The sequence below is a fragment of the Ranitomeya imitator genome, chromosome 1 (genome assembly GCF_032444005.1).
Source record: "Ranitomeya imitator isolate aRanImi1 chromosome 1, aRanImi1.pri, whole genome shotgun sequence".
NCBI classification, from domain to species: domain Eukaryota; kingdom Metazoa; phylum Chordata; class Amphibia; order Anura; family Dendrobatidae; genus Ranitomeya; species Ranitomeya imitator.
In genome coordinates, this window is record NC_091282.1 from 778510969 (window position 1) to 778532916 (window position 21948).

Consider the following 21948-nt stretch of genomic DNA (forward strand, 5'->3'; position numbering starts at 1 on the left):
GCTTCCTGTGTAATTGTTTTCTCACGGATTAATTAGAGACGATTCTTCCAGGTGTAGAGGATGATTCCCGCTCCGCCTATATTTCTCAGCCATTTGAGCATTGCTCCATCTTCATCAGTGCAGTTTTATCTTTAATAGCTCTAATGCATCAAACATAAGCAACAGCATTGATTCATACTCTGCTACTTGTTGTTCGTGGGAAGACTCATGTGTCTCCATGGTAACAGACTACAAACAAAGCCTGTGTAGTCTGACCCAGCAGTTAGGTGTCAATCACTTCCATTTCCACCTATTTTTTAACTAGACACATAAATTATAAACCCCAAAAGTAGACTGGTCTTTTCTTTTATCTGTAACCATGGAGACACATAGGTCTACATGGGGACTGTATATGAACATTGCAGGTTAACGCACTCCAACACTTTTGATCTCCTGCCAGACAATCTGGATTGGGAAGATGCTCCGCCACACTTGGTGGTAAGCTGTCACAGCAATTATATCATCCAGAGCTCAAACTAATTACCTGGACCAGTGCATACCGCTTTCCCAGTCTGGTATCTTTTTCCACTGCAACGATATCACATAGTGTGTGTGCGAATCTAACCTAATGTAATGGTCAGGATGGGCAAAAGGGCACACAGCTCTGTAGTCGCAGGGATGGGGTCACGTGCAGCAGGAACCAGACACCAGAGACCCGGGCACAATGCCACTGCACCATGATAATGGTATTGACTGCCAATTGCAAAGCTGGGGCCCCATGTAGCAGGCAGCACGAGGCAGAAGTGAGGGTTCAGGAAAGATGCCCTGGATTTCTACAGCATCATTAAAGATAACTTTCAAATATCGGAACTCACCAAGAAAGCAGCCGTAAAATACATAAAACCACTGCATCAGACCAGCACCTCGGATGCACAAAGTTCGCTACGTGGAAATATTAATAGCCGTGCATTTTTTTGTCAACACTCAACGACCCTGGGTCTTATAAATCTTTACTTGTGTTCTGGAATTCATTGCTGTTAATTTGCACCAAATTCATCAAAATGGCACAAAAGTTTCATACATTTTGTGCAAAGTCAAAAAAGTTCTTTAACTTTTTTCCAAATGTTATTTTTTTTAAAGTAAACAAAAAATTAACAAAATTGAATACAAATTGTGCCGTGTTATACAAAAATACTTCCATACAAAGAGGGAGACAATTGGAGTGCATTTGCAAAAAAAAAAAATGATAATAAAGACAAAAACATCTGGAAAAACTAAATAAATGGCAGATTAAAAAAGAAAAAGCAGGTGACGAAAAAGGTGCAAATGGAAAGATGCAAAGAAAAATGTGCAAAACCAACCGAATAAAAAAGAGGCATGAGCGCAATAAATGAATCGGACGCCATATGTAAACCTGCACCGACCCCATACATTGTAATCAAGGGTGCTCTACCGAGAGGAAACGAGGGCGAACAGAGAAAGGCACTGAAATATCAATGAATGATATAAAACAGAAGCTGAGGCTGTACTCAGTAGCACTGCCTCGTCTGAGGTTCACAAGCAGGAGGGGGAGTCCTCGAAGAAATCTTTAAGATGAAAATAAAAATCCTGAATCCATGTAAACTGACCTTGTCAAGATGAATCTGAGGAGAGCGCAGTGTATCAGAGCCACCCGGTGCTCCGTACATGAGAACTCGGCTCTATATTTAGACAAATGCATGTGTGCAGTAAATGATGAGGGGATAATTGAATTGAAGGTTTTCACAGGACCACAAGGCTGGGGCCAGCAGTGATGTATTGTGACTGGCGATGAGAAAAGGGGAAGACAGAAATGAATGAGCCACTTCCCTGAAATGCGACAGCGGCGGTGGCAAGTATGCCACCTGTGTGCCCCCAATAGCAGCACATCAGAGACTGAGGCTGACAGCTGACAAGGAGACATGTGTAATATACAGACGGGGGGGTGATCGTCACAATCACTGCACCCAACACTGCGACAACAGAGATGGGGCTTTCACTTCCCGTGTCTAATCAGTTTAAGTTTCTACAGCAAGAAATAATGAACAATAAACAGTTACATATAATTACTTAAAAATGACCCTATGTACAAGAATATAACTACTATAAAACTGCTATGTACAAGAATATAACTACTATAATACTGCTCCTATGTACAAGAATATATCTACTATAATACTGCTCCTATGTACAAGAATATAACTACTATAATACTGCTCCTATGTACAAGAATATAACTACTATAATACTGCTCCTATGTACAAGAATATAACTACTATAATACTGCTCCTATGTACAAGAATATAACTACTATAATACTGCCCCCTATGTACAAGAATATAGCTACTATAATACTGGTCCTATGTACAAGAATATAACTACTATAATACTGCCTCCTATGTACAAGAATATAACTACTATAATACTGCCTCCTATGTACAAGAATATAACTACTATAATACTGCCTCCTATGTACAAGAATATAAATACTATAATACTGCCCCTATGTACAAGAATATAACTACTATAATACTGCCTCCTATGTACAAGAATATAAATACTATAATACTGCCCCTATGTACAAGAATATAACTACTATAATACTGCTCTTATGTACAAGAATATAACTACTATAATACTGCTCCTATGTACAAGAATATAACTACTATAATACTGCTCCTATGTACAAGAATATAACTACTATAATACTGCCCCTATGTACAAGAATATAAATACTATAATACTGCCCCTATGTACAAGAATATAACTACTATAATACTGCCCCCTATGTACAAGAATATAACTACTATAATACTGCTCTTATGTACAAGAATATAACTACTATAATACTGATCCTATGTACAAGAATATAACTACTATAGTACTGCTCTCTATGTACAAGAATATAACTACTATAATACTGCCCCTATGTACAAGAATATAACTAGTATAATACTGCTCCTATGTACAAGAATATAACTACTATAATACTGCTCCTATGTACAAGAATATAACTACTATAATACTTCCCCCTATGTACAAGAATATAACTACTATAATACTGCTCTTATGTACAAGAATATAACTACTATAATACTGCTCCTATGTACAAGAATATAACTACTATAATACTGCTCCTATGTACAAGAATATAACTACTATAATACTGCCCCTATGTACAAGAATATAAATACTATAATACTGCCCCTATGTACAAGAATATAACTACTATAATACTGCCCCCTATGTACAAGAATATAACTACTATAATACTGCTCTTATGTACAAGAATATAACTACTATAATACTGATCCTATGTACAAGAATATAACTACTATAGTACTGCTCTCTATGTACAAGAATATAACTACTATAATACTGCCCCTATGTACAAGAATATAACTAGTATAATACTGCTCCTATGTACAAGAATATAACTACTATAATACTGCTCCTATGTACAAGAATATAACTACTATAATACTGCCTTTATGTACAAGAATATAACTACTATAATACTGCTCCTATATACAAGAATATAACTACTATAATACTGCTCCTATGTACAAGAATATAACTACTATAATACTGCTCCTATGTACAAGAATATAACTACTATAATACTGCTCCTATGTACAAGAATATAACTACTATAATACTGTTCCTATGTACAAGAATATAACTACTATAATACTGCTCCTATCTACAAGAATATAACTACTATAATACTGCTCCTATGTACAAGAATATAACTACTATAATACTGCTCCTATCTACAAGAATATAACTACTATAATACTGCTCCTATGTACAAGAATATAACTACTATAATACTGCCCCTATGTACAAGAATATAACTACTATAATACTGCCCCTATGTACAAGAATATAACTACTATAATACTGCCTCCTATGTAGAAGAATAGAACTACTATAAGGCCGGGATCACACATGCGAGAAACACGTCTGTCTCTCGCATGTGAAATCCAAGCTTTGGCGCCGGCACTTGGGAGTGGAGCGTGTGGCCGCATAGCAACACATGGAGCCGCACGCTCCACTCTGGAGTGCCGGCGCCAGAGCTTGGATTTCACATGCGAGACACGGACGTGTTTTTCGCATGTGTGATCCCGGCCTAATACTGCTCCTATATACAAGAATAGAACTACTATAATACTGCCCTCTATAGACATTTATGCTATATGTAGGACTATGCACTGTGGCCATCTCTTTTATATATTAACTTACAGAACAGTGTTCCAGTAGTAATCTAATAAAGCTGTCAATATGTGATTGATTTTGCTGCTCCGCCATTAGCTTGTAGGATGAACTTCACGTCTAGTTTATTGAATTACCAATTTTCATACATTTACATGAATAAGTGATAGAATTTCAGGCAGAAGTGATCAAGTCATTTTCAAAGATTCTCTTGCTTTATCAAATAATATAGAAAATGCTGTCATCATTAGAGCACAGCTTCCTTGTATAAACCAGGGAAGCGATGGCCTTTGTGTTGGGCATGAAGCAACCATGACATGTGGACTGTGCTGATCACACTATGGCTGAATGGCGACTTTTTCTCAAGTAGCGAACCTTTAAATTATGGAGAGAAAAATCAGCACCAGTATCAATGAGTACCAGCCATGTGTCAGGATCTTTAGGCTATATGCAAACGTATTCTGGTCTACTGCAGATTTTTCCGTAGCAGATTTGATAAATCCGCAGTGTAAAACCGCTGCGGATTTACCGCGGTTTTTCTGCGGATTTCACTGCGGTTTTACAACTGCGGATTTCTATTGGAGCAGTTGTAAAATCGCTGCGGAATCCGCAGAAAGAAGTGACATGCTGCGGAATGTAAACCGCTGCGTTTCTTCGTTTTTTTCCGCAGCATGTGCACAGCGTTTTTTGGTTTCCCAAAGGCTTACATTGAACTGTAAACTCATGGGAAACTGCTGCGGATCCGCAGCAAAATCCGCATCATGTGCACATACCCTCAAGAGGTGCTGCAGCGAGTTCTCAGGGGCCACAGATTCGCTTTACAAAGGGAATGAAACATACAGTGATTCAGTGGCTGGAGTTTTGCGCCCTCTGGGGGCCGCAATGTACTGCGGGGGGTCCCATATATTGTAGCGTCGTTTATATCAGAAAGCTGTGATATTTTGCGCTTGGGTGGTAATTTTGGTTTTATTTCTTGTGCAGAGCAGGGCATCACTGGCAGTAAATAGCAGGCGTGCTGCTGTCGTCTCTTCTCCTGGCGGATAGTCGCGCTCGCTCACGTCTCTAGCCACCATGCCTCCACAGCTATGGAAAATAATAATTTAAAGCAAAAGAAAATAATGTGTTGCCATTCACTGTTCTGTCACTATGGAAATTAGTTACTTGTCCTTTGTCTGGTTTGTCAGGGGTGCGAGCAGCGGCAAAGTGATTATTTTCATCTTCATTGTGTGGGAAATGCAGGGAGATGGGCTAATATACTGCCACTGAGGTCAACGGAGATTTTAATACTGCAGATCCGCCTCCGTGCAGGATCAATACCCAGATTATATCACAGGATAATAAAGGGAGAACTCAGCCTGTGTCACGCTACTGCAACCTCTCAGCAGCAAAGTGGAGCAAACAGATATGTATCAAACAAACCATTTTCCACCATGTCCCAGACTGTAAATTTAAGAATTATCTACAATTAATATGTGCAGATTAATTCTAACATATATCCTCCTAATATCCCACTGAGTGATCTGCGGGCGGCCAGAGACCACTATGTCACGGTAGAGATGTGAACGAAAATATGGAGATCTATATCCAAATAACAGAACTACACTGCAGTTACCCAGGGCCGGCTCCTGAAACGCTGCCGCCAATAGCCCGGCCCGCCTCCTGCAACTCTGCCGCCCATAGCCAGGACCCGATCCTGCAACTCTGCCGCCCATAGCCAGGACCCGATCCTGCAACTCTGCCGCCCATAGCCAGGACCCACTCCTGCAACTCTGTCGCACATAGCCAGGGCCGACTCCTTCAACTCTGCCGCCCATAGCCAGGCCCGCCTCCTGCAACTCTGCCGCCCATAGCCAGGACCGGCTCCTGCAACTCTGCCGCACATAGCCAGGACCCGCTCCTGCAACTCTGCCGCACATAGCCAGGACCGGCTCCTGAAACTCTGCCGCCCATAGCCAGGACCGGCTCCTGCAACTCTGCCGCCCATAGCCAGGACCCGCTCCTGCAACTCTGCCGCACATAGCCAGGACCGGCTCCTGCAACTCTGCCGCCCATAGCCAGGGCCGGCTCCTGCAACTCTGCCGCCGTTACCAAGGACCGGCTCCTGCAACTCTGCCGCAAATAGCCAGGCCCGCCTCCTGCAACTCTGCCGCCCATAGCCAGGGCCGGCTCCTGCAACTCTGCTGCACATAGCCAGGGCCGACTCCTTCAACTCTGCCGCCCATAGCCAGGACCGGCTCCTGCAACTCTGTCGCCCATAGCCAGGGCCGGCTCCTGCAACTCTGCCGCCCATAGCCAGGGCCGGCTCCTGCAACTCTGCCGCCCATAGCCAGGCCCGCCTCCTGCAACTCTGCCGCCCATAGCCAGGCCCGCCTCCTGCAACTCTGCCGCCCATAGCCAGGGCCGGCTCCTGAAACTCTGCCGCCAATAGCCAGGACCGGCTCCTGCAACTCTGCCGCAAATAGCCAGGCCCGCCTCCTGCAACTCTGCCGCCCATAGCCAGGGCCGGCTCCTGCAACTCTGCCGCACATAGCCTGGGCCGACTCCTTCAACTCTGCCGCCCATAGCCAGGGCCGGCTCCTGCAACTCTGCCACCCATAGCCAGGCCCGCCTCCTGCAACTCTGCCGCCCATAGCCAGGCCCGCCTCCTGCAACTCTGCCGCCAATAGCCAGGGCCGGCTCCTGAAACTCTGCCGCCAATAGCCAGGACCGGCTCCTGCAACTCTGCCGCACATAGCCAGGGCCGGCTCCTTCAACTCTGCTGCCCATAGCCAGGACCCGCTCCTGCAACTCTGCCGCCCATAGCCAGGACCGGCTCCTGCAACTCTGCCGCCCATAACCAGGACCGGCTCCTGCAACTCTGCCGCCCATAGCCAGGGCCGACTCCTGCAACTCTGCCGCACATAGCCAGGCCGGCTCCTTCAACTCTGCCGCACATAGCCAGGCCGGCTCCTTCAACTCTGCCGCCCATAGCCAGGACCCGCTCCTGCAACTCTGCCGCCCATAGCCAGGACCGGCTCCTGCAACTCTGCCGCCCATAGCCAGGACCGGCTCCTGCAACTCTGCCGCCCATAGCCAGGCCCGCCTCCTGCAACTCTGCCGCCCATAGCCAGGCCCGCCTCATGCAACTCTGCCGCCCATAGCCAGGGCCGGCTCCTGAAACTCTGCCGCCCATAGCCAGGGCCGGCTCCTTCAACTCTGCTGCCCATAGCCAGGACCCGCTCCTGCAACTCAGCCGCCCATAGCCAGGACCGGCTCCTGCAACTCTGCCGCCCATAGCCAGGACCGGCTCCTGCAACTCTGCCGCCCATAGCCAGGGCCGACTCCTGCAACTCTGCCGCACATAGCCAGGCCGGCTCCTTCAACTCTGCCGCACATAGCCAGGCCGGCTCCTTCAACTCTGCCGCCCATAGCCAGGACCCGCTCCTGCAACTCTGCCACCCATAGCCAGGACCGGCTCCTGAAACTCTGCCGCCCATAGCCAGGACCCGCTCCTGCAACTCTGCCGCCCATAGCCAGGACCGGCTCCTGAAACTCTGCCACCCATAGCCAGGACCGGCTCCTGAAACTCTGCCGCCCATAGCCAGGACCGACTCCTTCAACTCTGCCGCCCATAGCCAGGACCCGCTCCTGCAACTCTGCTGCCCATAGCCAGGACCGGCTCCTAAAACTCTGCCGCCCATAGCCAGGACCGGCTCCTGCAACTCTGCCGCCCATAGCCAGGATCCGCTCTTGCAACTCTGCTGCCCATAGCCAGGACCGGCTCCTAAAACTCTGCCGCCCATAGCCAGGACCGGCTCCTGCAACTCTGCCGCCCATAGCCAGGATCCGCTCCTGCAACTCTGCCGCCCATAGCCAGGACCGGCTCCTGAAACTCTGCCGCCCATAGCCAGGATCCGCTCTTGCAACTCTGCTGCCCTTAGCTGTAACATACCCATACTGCTCTGCTGCCCTTAACTAACACCTTCCTGTGTACTCTGCTGCCATTAGCTGGGACAAACTCCTACAACTCTGTCACGTTTAGTCATGGTCTACGCTGGAGCACATTTCTATTTTTCCGTTCTAAAACTATAAAATAAAACTATGCCAGTAAGTAACCTGTCATTTGGGAGAGAAAATTAGCATCTGAATGACCCCACTGATGGGTTTCCATCATGGCGCCCCTCATTTGACCAGAAAAAACAACCCTGTTATATTTCCAGGCATTTGTAATGAAGTCTGCAGTAGTGGATGTGATCACACCTCGACTCTGCTGCTAACCTATTATCTACCTCTACAGTTCTCCTTCCCGTTCCCACTTTTGTACCCCTGCATCTCTACTGACCTCAGCCATCAGTAATGGCAGCAGCTCTGCTGAACTTCGCAGGTCCTACCCGTGCAACTCTGTTGCCCTTAGCTGGAAAATTCTGTGGCCCTGTCCCACACCACCTTGGCCCGATTTTAGGACTCAGTGTCACTTTTGCGCAGAACGTCTTGCAGGTCTCCAGGGAGTCTGGCATCAGCGTCGGTTCCATCTCTCCATCTCTTTCCATCAGTCAGAGCAGCACATTATTTTTAACATTTTTTTTTAGCAAGGTAAAGTAATTATCAGCTAAAAATGTTTTGACAATTCCTATTGCAGTCACACTGTTGTGATCGGTGCGGTTTGCGATTTCCAGGATTCCTCGGCTTATGAATCCCTTCTGTAATTAGAAGTGCGCTTGCTCGTCTTGCAGCACGTCAGAGCTGGTGGCAGCGAAGTGTCTGTGTGGGGACGAGATCTGCCAGCTGGCGGAGATCCCTCAGTGCCGCACAAAAACAAATAAAAGATAAACAAAAGAAACGTGTTGCAATGGCAAAGAAGCAACGACTACAGCCTGGTGCTCATATGGCAGTGCCACAGAATGCCAGGCTCTGTCGGGGCAGCCAGAGAGGGGTGCAGGGGTAACACTGGAGTGTAAAGCTGACAAAAGGTGCAAAACCAGGAACAGCACAGAAATGCAATGTACGATAGTGCTTATAAAAATGACACCGAAGGGAGGAAGATCACCGACACTGATCATAACCCGCCTGACACTGATTATAACCCGCCTGACACTGATCATAACCTGCCTGACACTGATTATAACCCGCCTGACACTGATCATAACCTGCCTGACACTGATTATAACCCGCCTGACACGGATATACTGACATTAACTGTAATATTAGGGAGCAGCTCAGATATGGGACTCCAGCTTTGCTGCATGGCCTACTGGAGTCAGAGTTAGTCTTCACCTTCGTGCTTTACACTGCAGATCTACTTGCTACGACTGGCCGATGTGTCTAATGAGCAGGAGGTCATTACACAGAACTTATAGCAAGGACAGAATAACCCCACTGAATGAAGAGCCCTAAGGAGTCAGGAGAGGAATTGTGAGGAGTTTCCATTACAAAATCCTACAGTCACGTCGTATTATATCTGAATACACATTTTTAGTAAATCCCTAAAGTCCAGTGGTATCACTTTACAGACCCCCATCCTCAGGAGTGCCTCATTCCATCATCAAGGCAGACTCCATGGCTATATTATATAAGGTCTTTCAATGTCGGGCTGGAAAGCCGTCACTACCACACAGGGTAAACATTTCCTGAGCATTGTGTATGTCCCAGGTGCTGAGCAGCATGTACAGTCATCCAGATCCCTGTGTAAACAGAAATCAATGAATGGGCCCCGGACGTACATATTATCTGTGCGCACGTTGTGGTCCTTTCTTTGGAGGCTACGCACCGATGCAGATAAAGCAATTTCAAGCCTTCCTGATTTCCCTAGTAATGCCATCTCATGTCATGTTCTCCACAACCATTTCCAGTCTGTAAATATACTCCAGAGCTGAGCTCACTATTCTGCTGGTGAAGTCACTGTGCACATACATTGCATTACTGATCCTATCCTGTATTATACCCCATAGCTGCACTCACTATTCTGCTGGTGCAGTCACTGTGTACATACATTACTGATCCCGAGTTACATCCTGTATTATACTCCAGAGCTGCACTCACTATTCTGCTGGTGCAGTCACTGTGTATATACATTACTGATCCTGAGTTACATTCTGTATTATACTCCAGAGCTGCACTCACTATTCTGCTGGTGCAGTCACTGTGTACATACATTACTGATCCCGAGTTACATCCTGTATTATACTCCAGAGCTGCACTCACTATTCTGCTGGTGCAGTCACTGTGTATATACATTACTGATCCTGAGTTACATCCTGTATTATACTTCAGAGCTGCACTCACTATTCTGCTGGTGCAGTCACTGTGTACATACATTACTGATCCTGAGTTACATCCTGTATTATACTCCAGAGCTGCACTCACTATTATGCTGGTGCAATCACTGTGTACATACATTACATTACTGATCCTGAGTTACATCCTGTATTATACTCCAGAGCTGCACTCACTATTCTGCTGGTGCAGACACTGTGTACATACATTACTGATCCTGAGTTATATCCTGTATTGTACTCTAGAGCTGCACTCACTTTTCTGCTGGTACAGTCACTGTGCACATACATTACTGATCCTGAACTGATCCGGAGTTACATCCTGTATTATACTCCAGGGCTGCACTCACTATTCTGCTGGTGCAGACACTGTGTACATACATTACTGATCCTGAGTTATATCCTGTATTGTACTCCAGAGCTGCACTCACTATTCTGCTGGTGCAGTCACTGTTTATATCCATTACTAAGCCTGTACTGATCCTGAGTTACATCCCGCATTATACCCCAGAGCTGCACTCACTATTCTGCTGTAACAGGAAACAAAAATTAGAGGATTTTTTGGTCTTGTTTATGTTTTCCAGTTCTCGCTTAGATCAGAAAGAGACAGATTTCCGGATGGAGTGAAGACATCACTTTTCAGTAGTGCACAGCTTTTCCTTTGGCATGAAGTGCTGCTGCCGTTGGTTGAGCCCCTCTGGCTCCTGTCGGTTTTGGGGGATAGCGGCTGCCACATTACAATTTACGACGGAGCGGATTCCAGCAGAAGTAATTACATTTCACCCTTATTGGCAGAGTGGAGAGCGCCGTCTCCATTCAGATATTGCAGCCTGAATTGAATGCGCGGTTACGAAATCACATAAGCCAATAGGATTTCTAGTCCGATACAATTTACTTCTCGGTGCAGTTTATCTGTGCTGCTTATAGAATGGGTGGGCCGCTGCGGAGATGAGACGACGGGGGGACGAGGGACCTGTAACATTCAAATGGCCCGGCCACACAACATCATGCTGCTTGGTTTGGGCCCTTTATTTTGGCAGGTACTAGAAGACCCCGGAGTTTTCCCAGCACATGTAATAAATATATAAATGTGAACACGCCCTGCTGCTGTCTCTGTAGTACATGAACCAGGTGGACAAGGATGAACAGGTCCATTCATGATGTATAACTATGGGGTTTGTACCTCTCGAGTCAAGAACTGCACCATGGACTTCATAGGCTTTATTGACATGACGTGCTGTGACTTGTAGTTCTCTAAAGTGAGCTTCGTTGATCAGCCATTGATCCCACCTTTCTTATCCAGGAGCCATTTCCAGACTGTAGGTGCAGAATTTGCTGATATGTAATGTGGCCGCTGCTTTCTGTCAGCTCTGATTTATGGGCATGATGATTCCGGCTACAACGTCCTCTAAGTAATTTTCCATTAGCTGAATAATGCGATCAGCTGCCGCCTCTTTGGGTATGTGCACACGTCAGGATTTTTTCCTGACAAAATCCTGAGATTTCTGCCAGAAATCCGCGTTTTTTTTTTATGCGCGGATTTCTCGCGGAAATTGCGCGTTTTTTGCGCGGATTTTTTGCGGATTGCGCAAAAATTCCGGAAAAAGATAGAGCATGTCCGGATTTTTAGCGGTAAGCGTTTTTTTTGCGGAAAAAAACGCTTACATCTGCACAAAAAATCCGGAATGCATTCTAAATGATAGGATGCATAATTTTAGCAGTTTTAATGCGGAATTATAGCGTTTTTATAGCGAAATTCCGCAAAAAAAACGCTAAAAATCCTGACGTGTGCACATACCCTTTATGTGGACTGTCACAGGCAAATTGTGGCCCCCAGGAATAGATGCTCCAAAAATGGCAGCCATCATTAAGAAGACCCCATTGAAATAACTCAATATGGCAATTTAATATTTCATGACAAGGTTAAACCGGTGGCTGCTCCAAACTACAGAACTGGAAATTAAAGTTGGGGCGCCTCTATGTCTGGCATTCAACTGAAAAGGACATGTCAGGGAAGTTGTTAAGAACAGCTGCAGTGCTGCTGATTGGCTGAGAGCTTCTCCTTCCAGATGTCCATTTCAGCTGAATGCTAGGCGCCGGGGACAGCCCTTCAAACATTGGTTAAGGATGTATTGACATGAGTTTTAAGTCTGTGTGCCAACCATAGTTCATTTTATCTCCTATCATGACCCATTTTTACTAGAGGCAATCAAAAAGAATCGCAAAACACTGGTCCAGTGGCCAAGTCAGTAGTCCATAGCCGCTGGACCAAAGCCCTACAAGCCTCCTCCTCCTGCCTAATAGGCCTGATTGGACATCATCACTACATTGCATGTGGCCTACTGGTGTGCAGAGGGGCAAAGCAGGAGGATCGCTGGTCTTCGCACTGACTACCACCGCAGCCCCTGGATCAGGCTCCTGCAAATCATTTTGCCCAACTCTAATCTTTCGGATCCTTCAAGTGTGAAGGGAATGGTCGGATGCACGAGGAAGACGTCCATGTGATATCCATTTTTACTTGCAATCTATAACATAAGGGATGTATATAGTGGGAGATCTTTGTATCCGCTAGTTTAACCCCTTATGGGCGCATTACAGATTTCTTTCTTACTGGTTCTTTAACACTTAAATACCAAGAATAAAAACCCCCAAACAGCAAAACGCAAGAATAAAGCGCCTCTCTGGGTTGTTTTTCTCATATTCCTGCTATGGTTTGATCCGCAGATCTGAGGAACTAGCGTTCGCCTCTAACGATCCTTCCTCCGGTTTGTGGTGTAAATATCAAGACAACTGCTGCTGTTTATGGATCTCCTTTTATTTTCTCTCTGCCTGCAGAAGTGGAGGAGACGGAAAAAGGACAGGCGGCAGATTGGAGAGCCTCTTGTCTGAGGAACGCATTTGTGTTTGATCCGGACGACCCCCCGGCGCTTGTGACCTAAGACGGCACTTCTGCACCTGCTCCAGTTCTCCTGACTGCGGCTCCAGAGATTTTGTTACAGTAGCAAGGTCGGCACTTGCCCGGGAGAGCGCGTGTGTACGCCACGCTGCCTAGCCAGACCGGATTCAATTTCCTTCTTTCTGCACGATCATTTTGGTTTCCGCACTTGGGTTGCCAGCAATGCGGATTCTGCTGGTGGACGGGGATAGAGGGATCCCCTTCTGGGACTCTCCAATCACTTTGTGAAACAGGTGAGATAGCCAGGTCTTAAAGGGCACTTATCCCATAACAACATGGTGGCTAATGACCAACATGGCCATGATGAGCAGAGGCGGGGGTCTTGAATGAGAAATCTAGTGACACTCTCTCCGATTGGGGCATGAAGAGGTGGATTTTCCATTGAGGACCCCAGGAGCGCTGGGTGACACCTCCGACAGTCTTATTAGTAGTCACCTGGCTTTTCCAGTAAGAGATAAACACACGTTACAATCTGACAGACGAGGACGACTCCGACTTCTACTTACTGGGATATTAGGGGAGAAATGCTCGTTAAGTTAGGTAATTAGTGGGTCTAATCTTCGTCCTTGCAGTAATTTAGAACATATTCAAAGTCTTTGTAGCAGACGAGTCCGTCCGAATCGCCATCCACCTCCCTGCAAGAGAAACAGACGGTTAGTACAGAGGGTCCACTAGTACTACGGTATTGTCCTTAAAGGGGTCGTCTGCTACCTAAAGAAAGAAAGGGTCTGATGGGGGTGCTAACATGCTCCGTCCAAGTCAGAAGACAGAGGTAAGAGGCAAAGTGTTCTGGCTCAGATGAAAAGTGACCGCTGCAGCCAATCATTGCCTGCTGATAAGCTGCAGCAATCATATGAACCCCACCCCTGTTGGAAGACACCGCCAAGAGACTGGTGGGGGACCCCAATAGTATGGAGGAGAGATTAGGTTTCGAGATTGAGACTTTGCGAGCGTGTGAAATGTATCCCCTTAAGTATGACATATATAATGTGAGGCAGTAATATCCCTTTATTAACTCACCGATAATAATCAGACCTTCAGCTTTAACCTATGTTACCCAGTATTTTTCTTAAAGGAGATGTCCATCTGCCAGAGTGGTGAATAAACGGACTACAACCCACAGGCACGTGTGACAACTCGCTTGTCCGTCTTAGTTTTGTGTTTTCATTCATCGTAATTTTGAGGTTTTCATGCCTGAAAATGCATCAGGACATAGTCCTGTGCACACAGCTGAGGGTTTGTTACAATGCATCTGGTGTAGCCAATCCTCTAAGCTGAACAGATCAGCTGCAACAATTTTACCAGACTCTGTGAATGTGGGAGGAGGATGGGGGTGATGATGTTAAATGATGTGATGGTGCGCGACCTCCGACATCGCTGGAATATGACTGACCAACGGCTTATAAAGGGCGAATACACCCGGAGCATCACATGCACAGATCGGCCGCCATTATTTCCATTATCTGATTCTGACATTTGCTTTCAATTTCAGCCGTGTATTTGGTGTTTGCCGAGAACCCACGGAGGATAAGGCCAGTGCGATGATCGCCGGTGACATTAATCAGCCTCTCCAACGTCAGGACGGTAATATACCTACTGTGAGATTACAGGGAAGCCGTGGCTCAATCACATAAATCATATTCAGCCCCTTTTCAGTGATGCGTTTCCCCCCTAAAAACATCATTGCCGCTTCGTCTCTTGTGCTCCTCAGATTTGGACAAGCTTTCTGCCCCTGGATGCAAATGTGATACAAATGACATTCAGTGACAGCAAGCGGAGATAGTGAAACTCACAGAAGAACCGATGGCTTCTCAGTTGCAAAAACAGATTATTTTTTTGTCGCTGCATTATGCCACATGAGTGAATCCTTGATCATGCTCCTTGATCATGATCATGCTTTGCGCTGTGAGGATGCAGCCGCAGATTTCACCCCCTTAATGATGCTTAACCTGTTTTATCAATGAAATCCGCAGAGGGGGTCTGCAGTAAAGGTCTGGTGTGCACATAGTCCTAGACAGACCCCGCTTTTATTGCTGAGCTCCTGTAAAGCAGAGGGGGATGATGAATAATTTCCGCATCATATGGGTGTAAAGACATACAGAATACAACTCCCCAGAGGCGCTGCAGACACTGAACAGCAGGGGATGCTGGGAGTTGTAGTCATGTAAATGCAGTGTTTTACAAGGACAGGCCCATTCTGTGAACCTGAGGAGGGATAAGAGTGCTCCTTTACCCAGGATTTCCGGGTGGGGGAGTCACAAGCCTCCATCAGTATCATGGTCTCATCACAGACTACTCCTTCACTGCGGCTAATACCCCGGACGCTGCAGTCATTACTTCTGATCGCGACGGCTGTTATGATGTTTCCCATTACTGGGCATTAATAAAATCCTCGCCGTGTTCTCCAATTATGGGAGACGGACGGTTTCGCTTCACTCTTTTTAATGCGGTCAGTGATTGGCGACGCCTGGATAAATCTGCGTGGGATTCACACTACGACAGAGCGGTCCGAAGTAAAAGAGTCTAATACCGGAGTAATGCAAAGCCCAGCCAGCTACAGAGAGCGGCAGTTCTAAGATTTATGCTTCTCATCAGTGAATGGAAACCTTCTAAATTCCATTTAGTTGATGAAATCCACATTGCCATCTGTGAAGGAGTGGAACAAGGGGTCCTAATTATATATGGACACAATTGTACCAGAATGCGACCAGTATTGGGATTGTACAGTTTGTAGCCTTGAATTCGTTTTCCTTCACTGACTGCAAGCAGAAATGGTGAAAATGGTGAGAAATTCAAACACGAAGAGTATCAGAAAGCTGCAGAGTTTTGTGTTATGCAACAGTTTAGCTTCATTAATCGGAGAACCCCTTTAATGGCACAAAAAAGGCTTCGCTGGGAGCGACCGCTGATAATTAGGGCACTCAGGACGCCGAGTCTTCGCTTAACTACTAACACGCAATCAGTCTGATGTATTCTGTTAGCGTCCTTTCCCTCGAGACGGATTACTAACGAATCTAGTTTCCCAGACAGGACGGCACAGACGATCGTTTGCTTTTTCCCCGCGACAATTCTGAAATGAAGTAAAGCAGATTAATCAGCGTCGCAGGCGCCGTTCTCTTTAATGGTCGTCTCCTGCAATAAATGTTAACTTCTCACCATGAAATAATTTTACCACGTGTTTGTAAATACTTATATGTGAAGGAGTCCGTCCGGCCCTCATATTATTCTTCCGAGCTCTTTTTGAACGTTGAAATTTCCCTGTGGCAACAAGGGACGAGCAGGGCCTCGTGTTTTCCCTGATCAGATGCAGCGAGAGACGAGCGGGGCCTCGTGTTTTCCCCAGAGAGATGCAGCGAGGGACGAGCGGGGCCTCGTGTTTTCCCCAGACAGATGCAGCGAGGGACGAGCGGGGCCTCATGTTTTCCCCAGACAGATGCAGCGAGGGACGAGCGGGGCCTCGTGTTTTCCCCAGACAGATGCAGCGAAGGACGAGCGGGGCCTCGTGTTTTCCCCAGACAGATGCAGCGAGGGACAAGCGGGGCCTCGTGTTTTCCCCAGACAGATGCAGCGAGGGACGAGCGGTGCCTCATGTATTCCCCAGATGCAGCGAGGGACGAGCCGGGGCTCGTGTTTTCCCTAGTCAGATGCAGCGAGGGACGAGCGGTGCCTCATGTATTCCCCAGATGCAGCGAGGGACGAGCGGTGCCTCGTGTTTTTCCCGGTCAGATGCAGCGAGGGACGAGCGGGGCCTTGTGTTTTTCCCGGTCAGATGTAGTGAGGGACGAGCAGGGCCTCATGTTTTCCCTGATCAGATGCAGCGAGGGACGAGCGGGGCCTCATGTTTTCCCTGATCAGATGCAGCGAGGGATGAGTGGGCCTCGTGTTTTTCCCGGTCAGATGCAGCGAGGGACAAGCGGGGCCTTGTGTTTTCCCTGATCAGATGCAGCGAGGGACGAGCGGGGCCTCGTTTTCCCTGATCAGATGCAGCGAGGGACGAGCGGCGTCATGTGTTTTCCCCGGTCATGAAAACATCTGTACTCGGTAATGAGATGATGCGTTTAATGCAGGTCTATGGGGGATCTGTAATGAACTGTGTGGAGTTCCACGAGCCCACGTCCCATTGTCATACCCATGTCCTTTGGATAGGTCATCGATATATTGGTGCAGGGCAGACCCCCAGAAATCCAGGTCCTGTAGCTCAGATCATGCTACATGTGCACTTGAATAGAAGCTTAGCTGCACTACCCAGTATGGCCACTAGACAGTGTTAGGAGCTGTGCTGTTCTGGGTTGGACACTGTTCACATCTGGCCTCTGCGGAAGTTGCAATTGGCTGATCCTGGGAGTGCAGGGTGATATTGATTACTTATTTTTCTTATTCTTTTTCACCTGGAATTTGAAGGGTATCTTGGCTTCCGACACAGCTTGCTGGAGGTCGCTGATTGTAATGGCGCTGTGTCAAACATTTGTAGCACAACTCCCCCTTTGCGGACTCGCTGATGTTGGGGGAGGGGGTACCGACTTGTCTCGGTGGTCTCCATCAATGTTCTATTAATAATAATAATCTTTATTTTTTATATAGCGCTAACATATTCCACAGCGCTTTACAGTTTTGCACACATTATCATCACTGTCCCCGATGGGGCTCACAATCTAGAATCCCTATCAGTATGTCTTTGGAATGTGGGAGGAAACCAGAATGCCCGGAGGAAACCCACGCAAACACGGAGAGAACATACAAACTCTTTGCAGATGTTGTCCTGGGTGGGATTAGAACCCAGGACCCCAGCGCTGCAAGGCTGCAGTGCTAACCACTACGCCACCGTGCTGCCCATATTCTATTCTCACATTCCCTTTATAAGTATAGAGCAAGATTATTGGCATCAATCTGTTACATATCGCTCATCGGGAATCCATTCTCGCAGATCGCACTCAAAAGCTGCAGATCAGCGTTTCTTCTGCGTCTATGTATAACACTAGGTCTGGACTCGGCCCTGGTACCGGTCTGTGGCCTCCTCAGCATCCAGGCCCGATGTACAGTCAGCATGTAGTTAAAGCGCTTCTCCTGTTTGAGGTCATTGAAATCTGATCAGTGTATATATAAAAAGTTTTACAAGTTTCTTAAAGGGATCCTGTCAGCATGACCCTCCCCCAATACAAACAGCAACTTTCTTGTAAAGATACAGTGAGAAATATGGTGTTGAAACCATATGCAAATCAGGATCGAAGTTCCTCGAGGGTGTGCAAGTACAAGTATACTTGTCATGGTTGTGGACAGGGTTCAGTCCCTGTCCTCTCAGGGTTAATTTGTATAGCCTCCTTTTGGTTTGGGGAGGGCTATATTTACCCGCCTTCATCAGAGGATCCTTGTCAGTGATACATCTGTCTTGGCTGTGTGTCTGACCCTCTGGTGTGCTAACATACTGTTTAGTCTGATTGCTTGCTTGTGTATGACTCGGCCTGTTTCTCGTTCTGGGCTTTGCCTTGTGACTCTGCTAATTGTCTGCTTCTGGTTCTGACCTTTGGCTTGGTACTCTAACTTCCCTCCTGTCTGCTCCGTTTGTACTGCACCGCTATCTTCGGCTCCCCGACCTTTTGCTAAGTCTTGACCACGCTTACGTCTCACCCCTTTTTGGTACTTCGTCGATGTCCCGACTTGACTTCGGCAAGTTCAGACTACTCTCCGGCTTTGCCGGTCACCACTGCTACTCGGCGTCTGGCCCCGCCTCCGTCCACTCCCCCGGAGGTCATGTGTTTCAGGTTCTGCACTCCGGCAGGTAAGCTCACCGCACCTTACTCTCTCTCTGTCCTTCTGTAACGAGTGCACAGACTCCTGCTGTCACCGATCACAAAAAAATTGCCAATTGACCCCCAGACAGGGGGATTTCAATTTTCCATCACCTTCCGTCCAGGGTCTAAGAATGTTAAGGCAGATGCATTGTCCCGAAGGTTTGATCTGGTGTCTCCTCCTCCTGAACACCCATCCTCCATTCTTCAGCCAGGAGTGGTGGCAGGGCCGGCTCCAGGTTTTTGAGGGTCCCGGGCAAAAGAGTCTCAGTGGGCCCCCCCTTTAACACATACCACGATTCATGACGCATATAAACACAGCCATGTAGTATATAACACAGCCCACGTAGTATATAGCACAGCCACGTAGCATATAACACAGCCACGTACTATATAGCACAGCCCACGTAGCATATAACAGCCCATATAGCAGGGCCGGCTCCAGGTTTTTGAGGGCCCTGGGCGAAAGAGTCTCAGTGGGCCCCCCCTTTAACACATACCACGATTCATGATCGCATATAAACACAGCCATGTAGTATATAACAGCCCACGTAGTATATAGCACAGTCACGTAGTATATAGCACAGCCCACATAGCATATAACAGCCCATATAGTATATAGCACAGCCACATAGTATATAGCACAGCCCACATAGCATATAACAGCCCAAGTAGTATATAGAACAGCCATGTAGTATATAGAGACACTTGCCCCATATAGTGCTGCACAAACGTTATGGCCCCATATAGACATTTGCTCCATAAGATTCTCCATACAGTCACTTGCTCCATTTGCTGTTGCTGCGATAAAAAAAAAAAAAAAAAAAAAAATCACATACTCACCTCTCCGTCGCTCAGGCCCCGGCACTTTCAATATTTACCGGTCCTCGTTCCAGCCACCGCTCCATCTTCTTCAGCGTCTTCTGCACTGACGCCAGGCAGAGGGCGCGCACTAACCACGTCACCGCGCCCTCTGACCTCAGCGTCTCTGCAGAAGACATTGAAGACGGAGGCAGAGCAGCGGCTGGAACGAAGAGCAGGTGAGCATCGCGCAGCGCTCCCCTCCACGTTATACTCACCTGCTCCTGGAGCGGTGCAGTCCCATATAGCAGGGCCGGCTCCAGGTTTTTGAGGGCCCCGGGCGAAAGAGTCTCAGTGGGCCCCCCCTTTAACACATACCACGCTTCATGATCGCATATAAACACAGCCATGTAGTATATAACAGCCCACGTAGTATATAGCACAGCCACGTAGTATATAGCACAGCCCACGTAGCATATAACAGCCCATATAGTATATAGCACAGCCACATAGTATATAGCACAGCCCACGTAGCATATAACAGCCCACGTAGTATATAGAACAGCCATGTAGTATATAGAGACATTTGCCCCATATAGTGCTGCACAAACGTTATTGCCCCATAAGATGCTCCATACAGACACTTGCCCCATATAGTGCTGCACAAACGTTATTGCCCCATAAGATGCTCCATACAGACACTTGCCCCATATAGTGCTGCACAAACATTATGGCCCCATACAGACACTTGCCCTATATAGTGCTGCACAAACATTATGGCCCCATATAGACACTTGCCCCATATAATGCTGCACAAACGTTATGGCCCCATATAAATACTTGCCCCATATAATGCTGCACAAACGTTATGGCCCCATACAGACACTTGCCCGATATAATGCTGCACAAACGTTATGGCCCCATATAGACATTTGCCCCATAAGATTCTCCATACAGTCACTTGCCCCATTTGCTATTGCTGCGATAAAAAAAAAAAATCACATACTCACCTCTCCGTCGCTCAGGCCCCGGCACTTTCAATATTCACCTGTCCTCGTTCCAGCCACCGCTCCATCTTCTTCAGCGTCTTCTGCACTGACACCAGGCAGAGGGCGCGCAGTAACCACGTCACCGCGCCCTCTGACCTCAGCATCACTGCAGAAGACACTGAAGACGGAGGCAGAGCAGCGGCTGGAACGAAGAGCAGGTGAGTATCGCGCAGCGCTCCCCTCCTCGTTAACTCACCTGCTCCTGGAGCGGTGCAGTCCGTGCTTCCCGGCGCGGCAGCTTCTTCCTGTATTGAGCGGTCACAGTTACCGCTCATTACAGTAATGAATATGCGGCTCCACCCTTATGGGAGGTAGAGCCGCATATTCATTACTGTAATGAGCGGTACCACGTGACCGCTCAGTACAGGAAGAAGCTGGGGAACCAGGAACCTGCAGGGACCGCACCAGCCGCCAGGAGTAGGTAGGTGAGTATAATTAGACAGCCCCCAGCCGCTCCCCCTCCCGGTGGTCCTAGGCACTGGCAGCTGCCTGCCCCTAACGCCGGCCCTGAATGGGCCCCCCTGTTTCGCTAGGGCCCCGGCACTTGCCCGGGTACGCCGGGTGCTGACGCCGGCCCTGGGTGGTAGTGTCCAAAACCTCATCTGATTTGGAGAAATTTTTTAGGCCCAGCCTCTGGCTCCAAATAATAAGCCTGTGGGGAAATTGTTTGTACTGGGACAATTCCATCTTAGACTCCTGCGGGAGTTTCAGGAGTCTGTATTGAGTGCTCATCTTGGGATTTTGGCCACCCGGGAGGCAGTTGCTAGAGTTTTCTTGTGGCCCTCTTTAGTCGCAGATGTTAAAAGGTTTTTGTCTGCATGTGGGGTTTGTGCCCTTTCTAAAAATTCTCATTGCTGGCCGGCCGGGGAATTGGTGCCGTTACCAATTCCGGA

At 47.4% G+C, this 21948-nt stretch overlaps 1 protein-coding gene across 1 annotated transcript in view; it reads right to left on the minus strand.

Annotated features, from left to right (window-relative positions):
* Window positions 1-13257: 13257 nt before the first annotated feature.
* The window catches only part of EFCAB11 (EF-hand calcium binding domain 11), a 49955-nt gene continuing 41264 nt past the window's right edge, over window positions 13258-21948 (minus strand). The window contains exon 6 of the mRNA XM_069736645.1: window positions 13258-14054. Coding sequence (XP_069592746.1) covers window positions 13973-14054 — 82 coding nt within the window. The 3' untranslated portion in view covers window positions 13258-13972. The remainder of the gene's footprint in view (window positions 14055-21948) is intronic.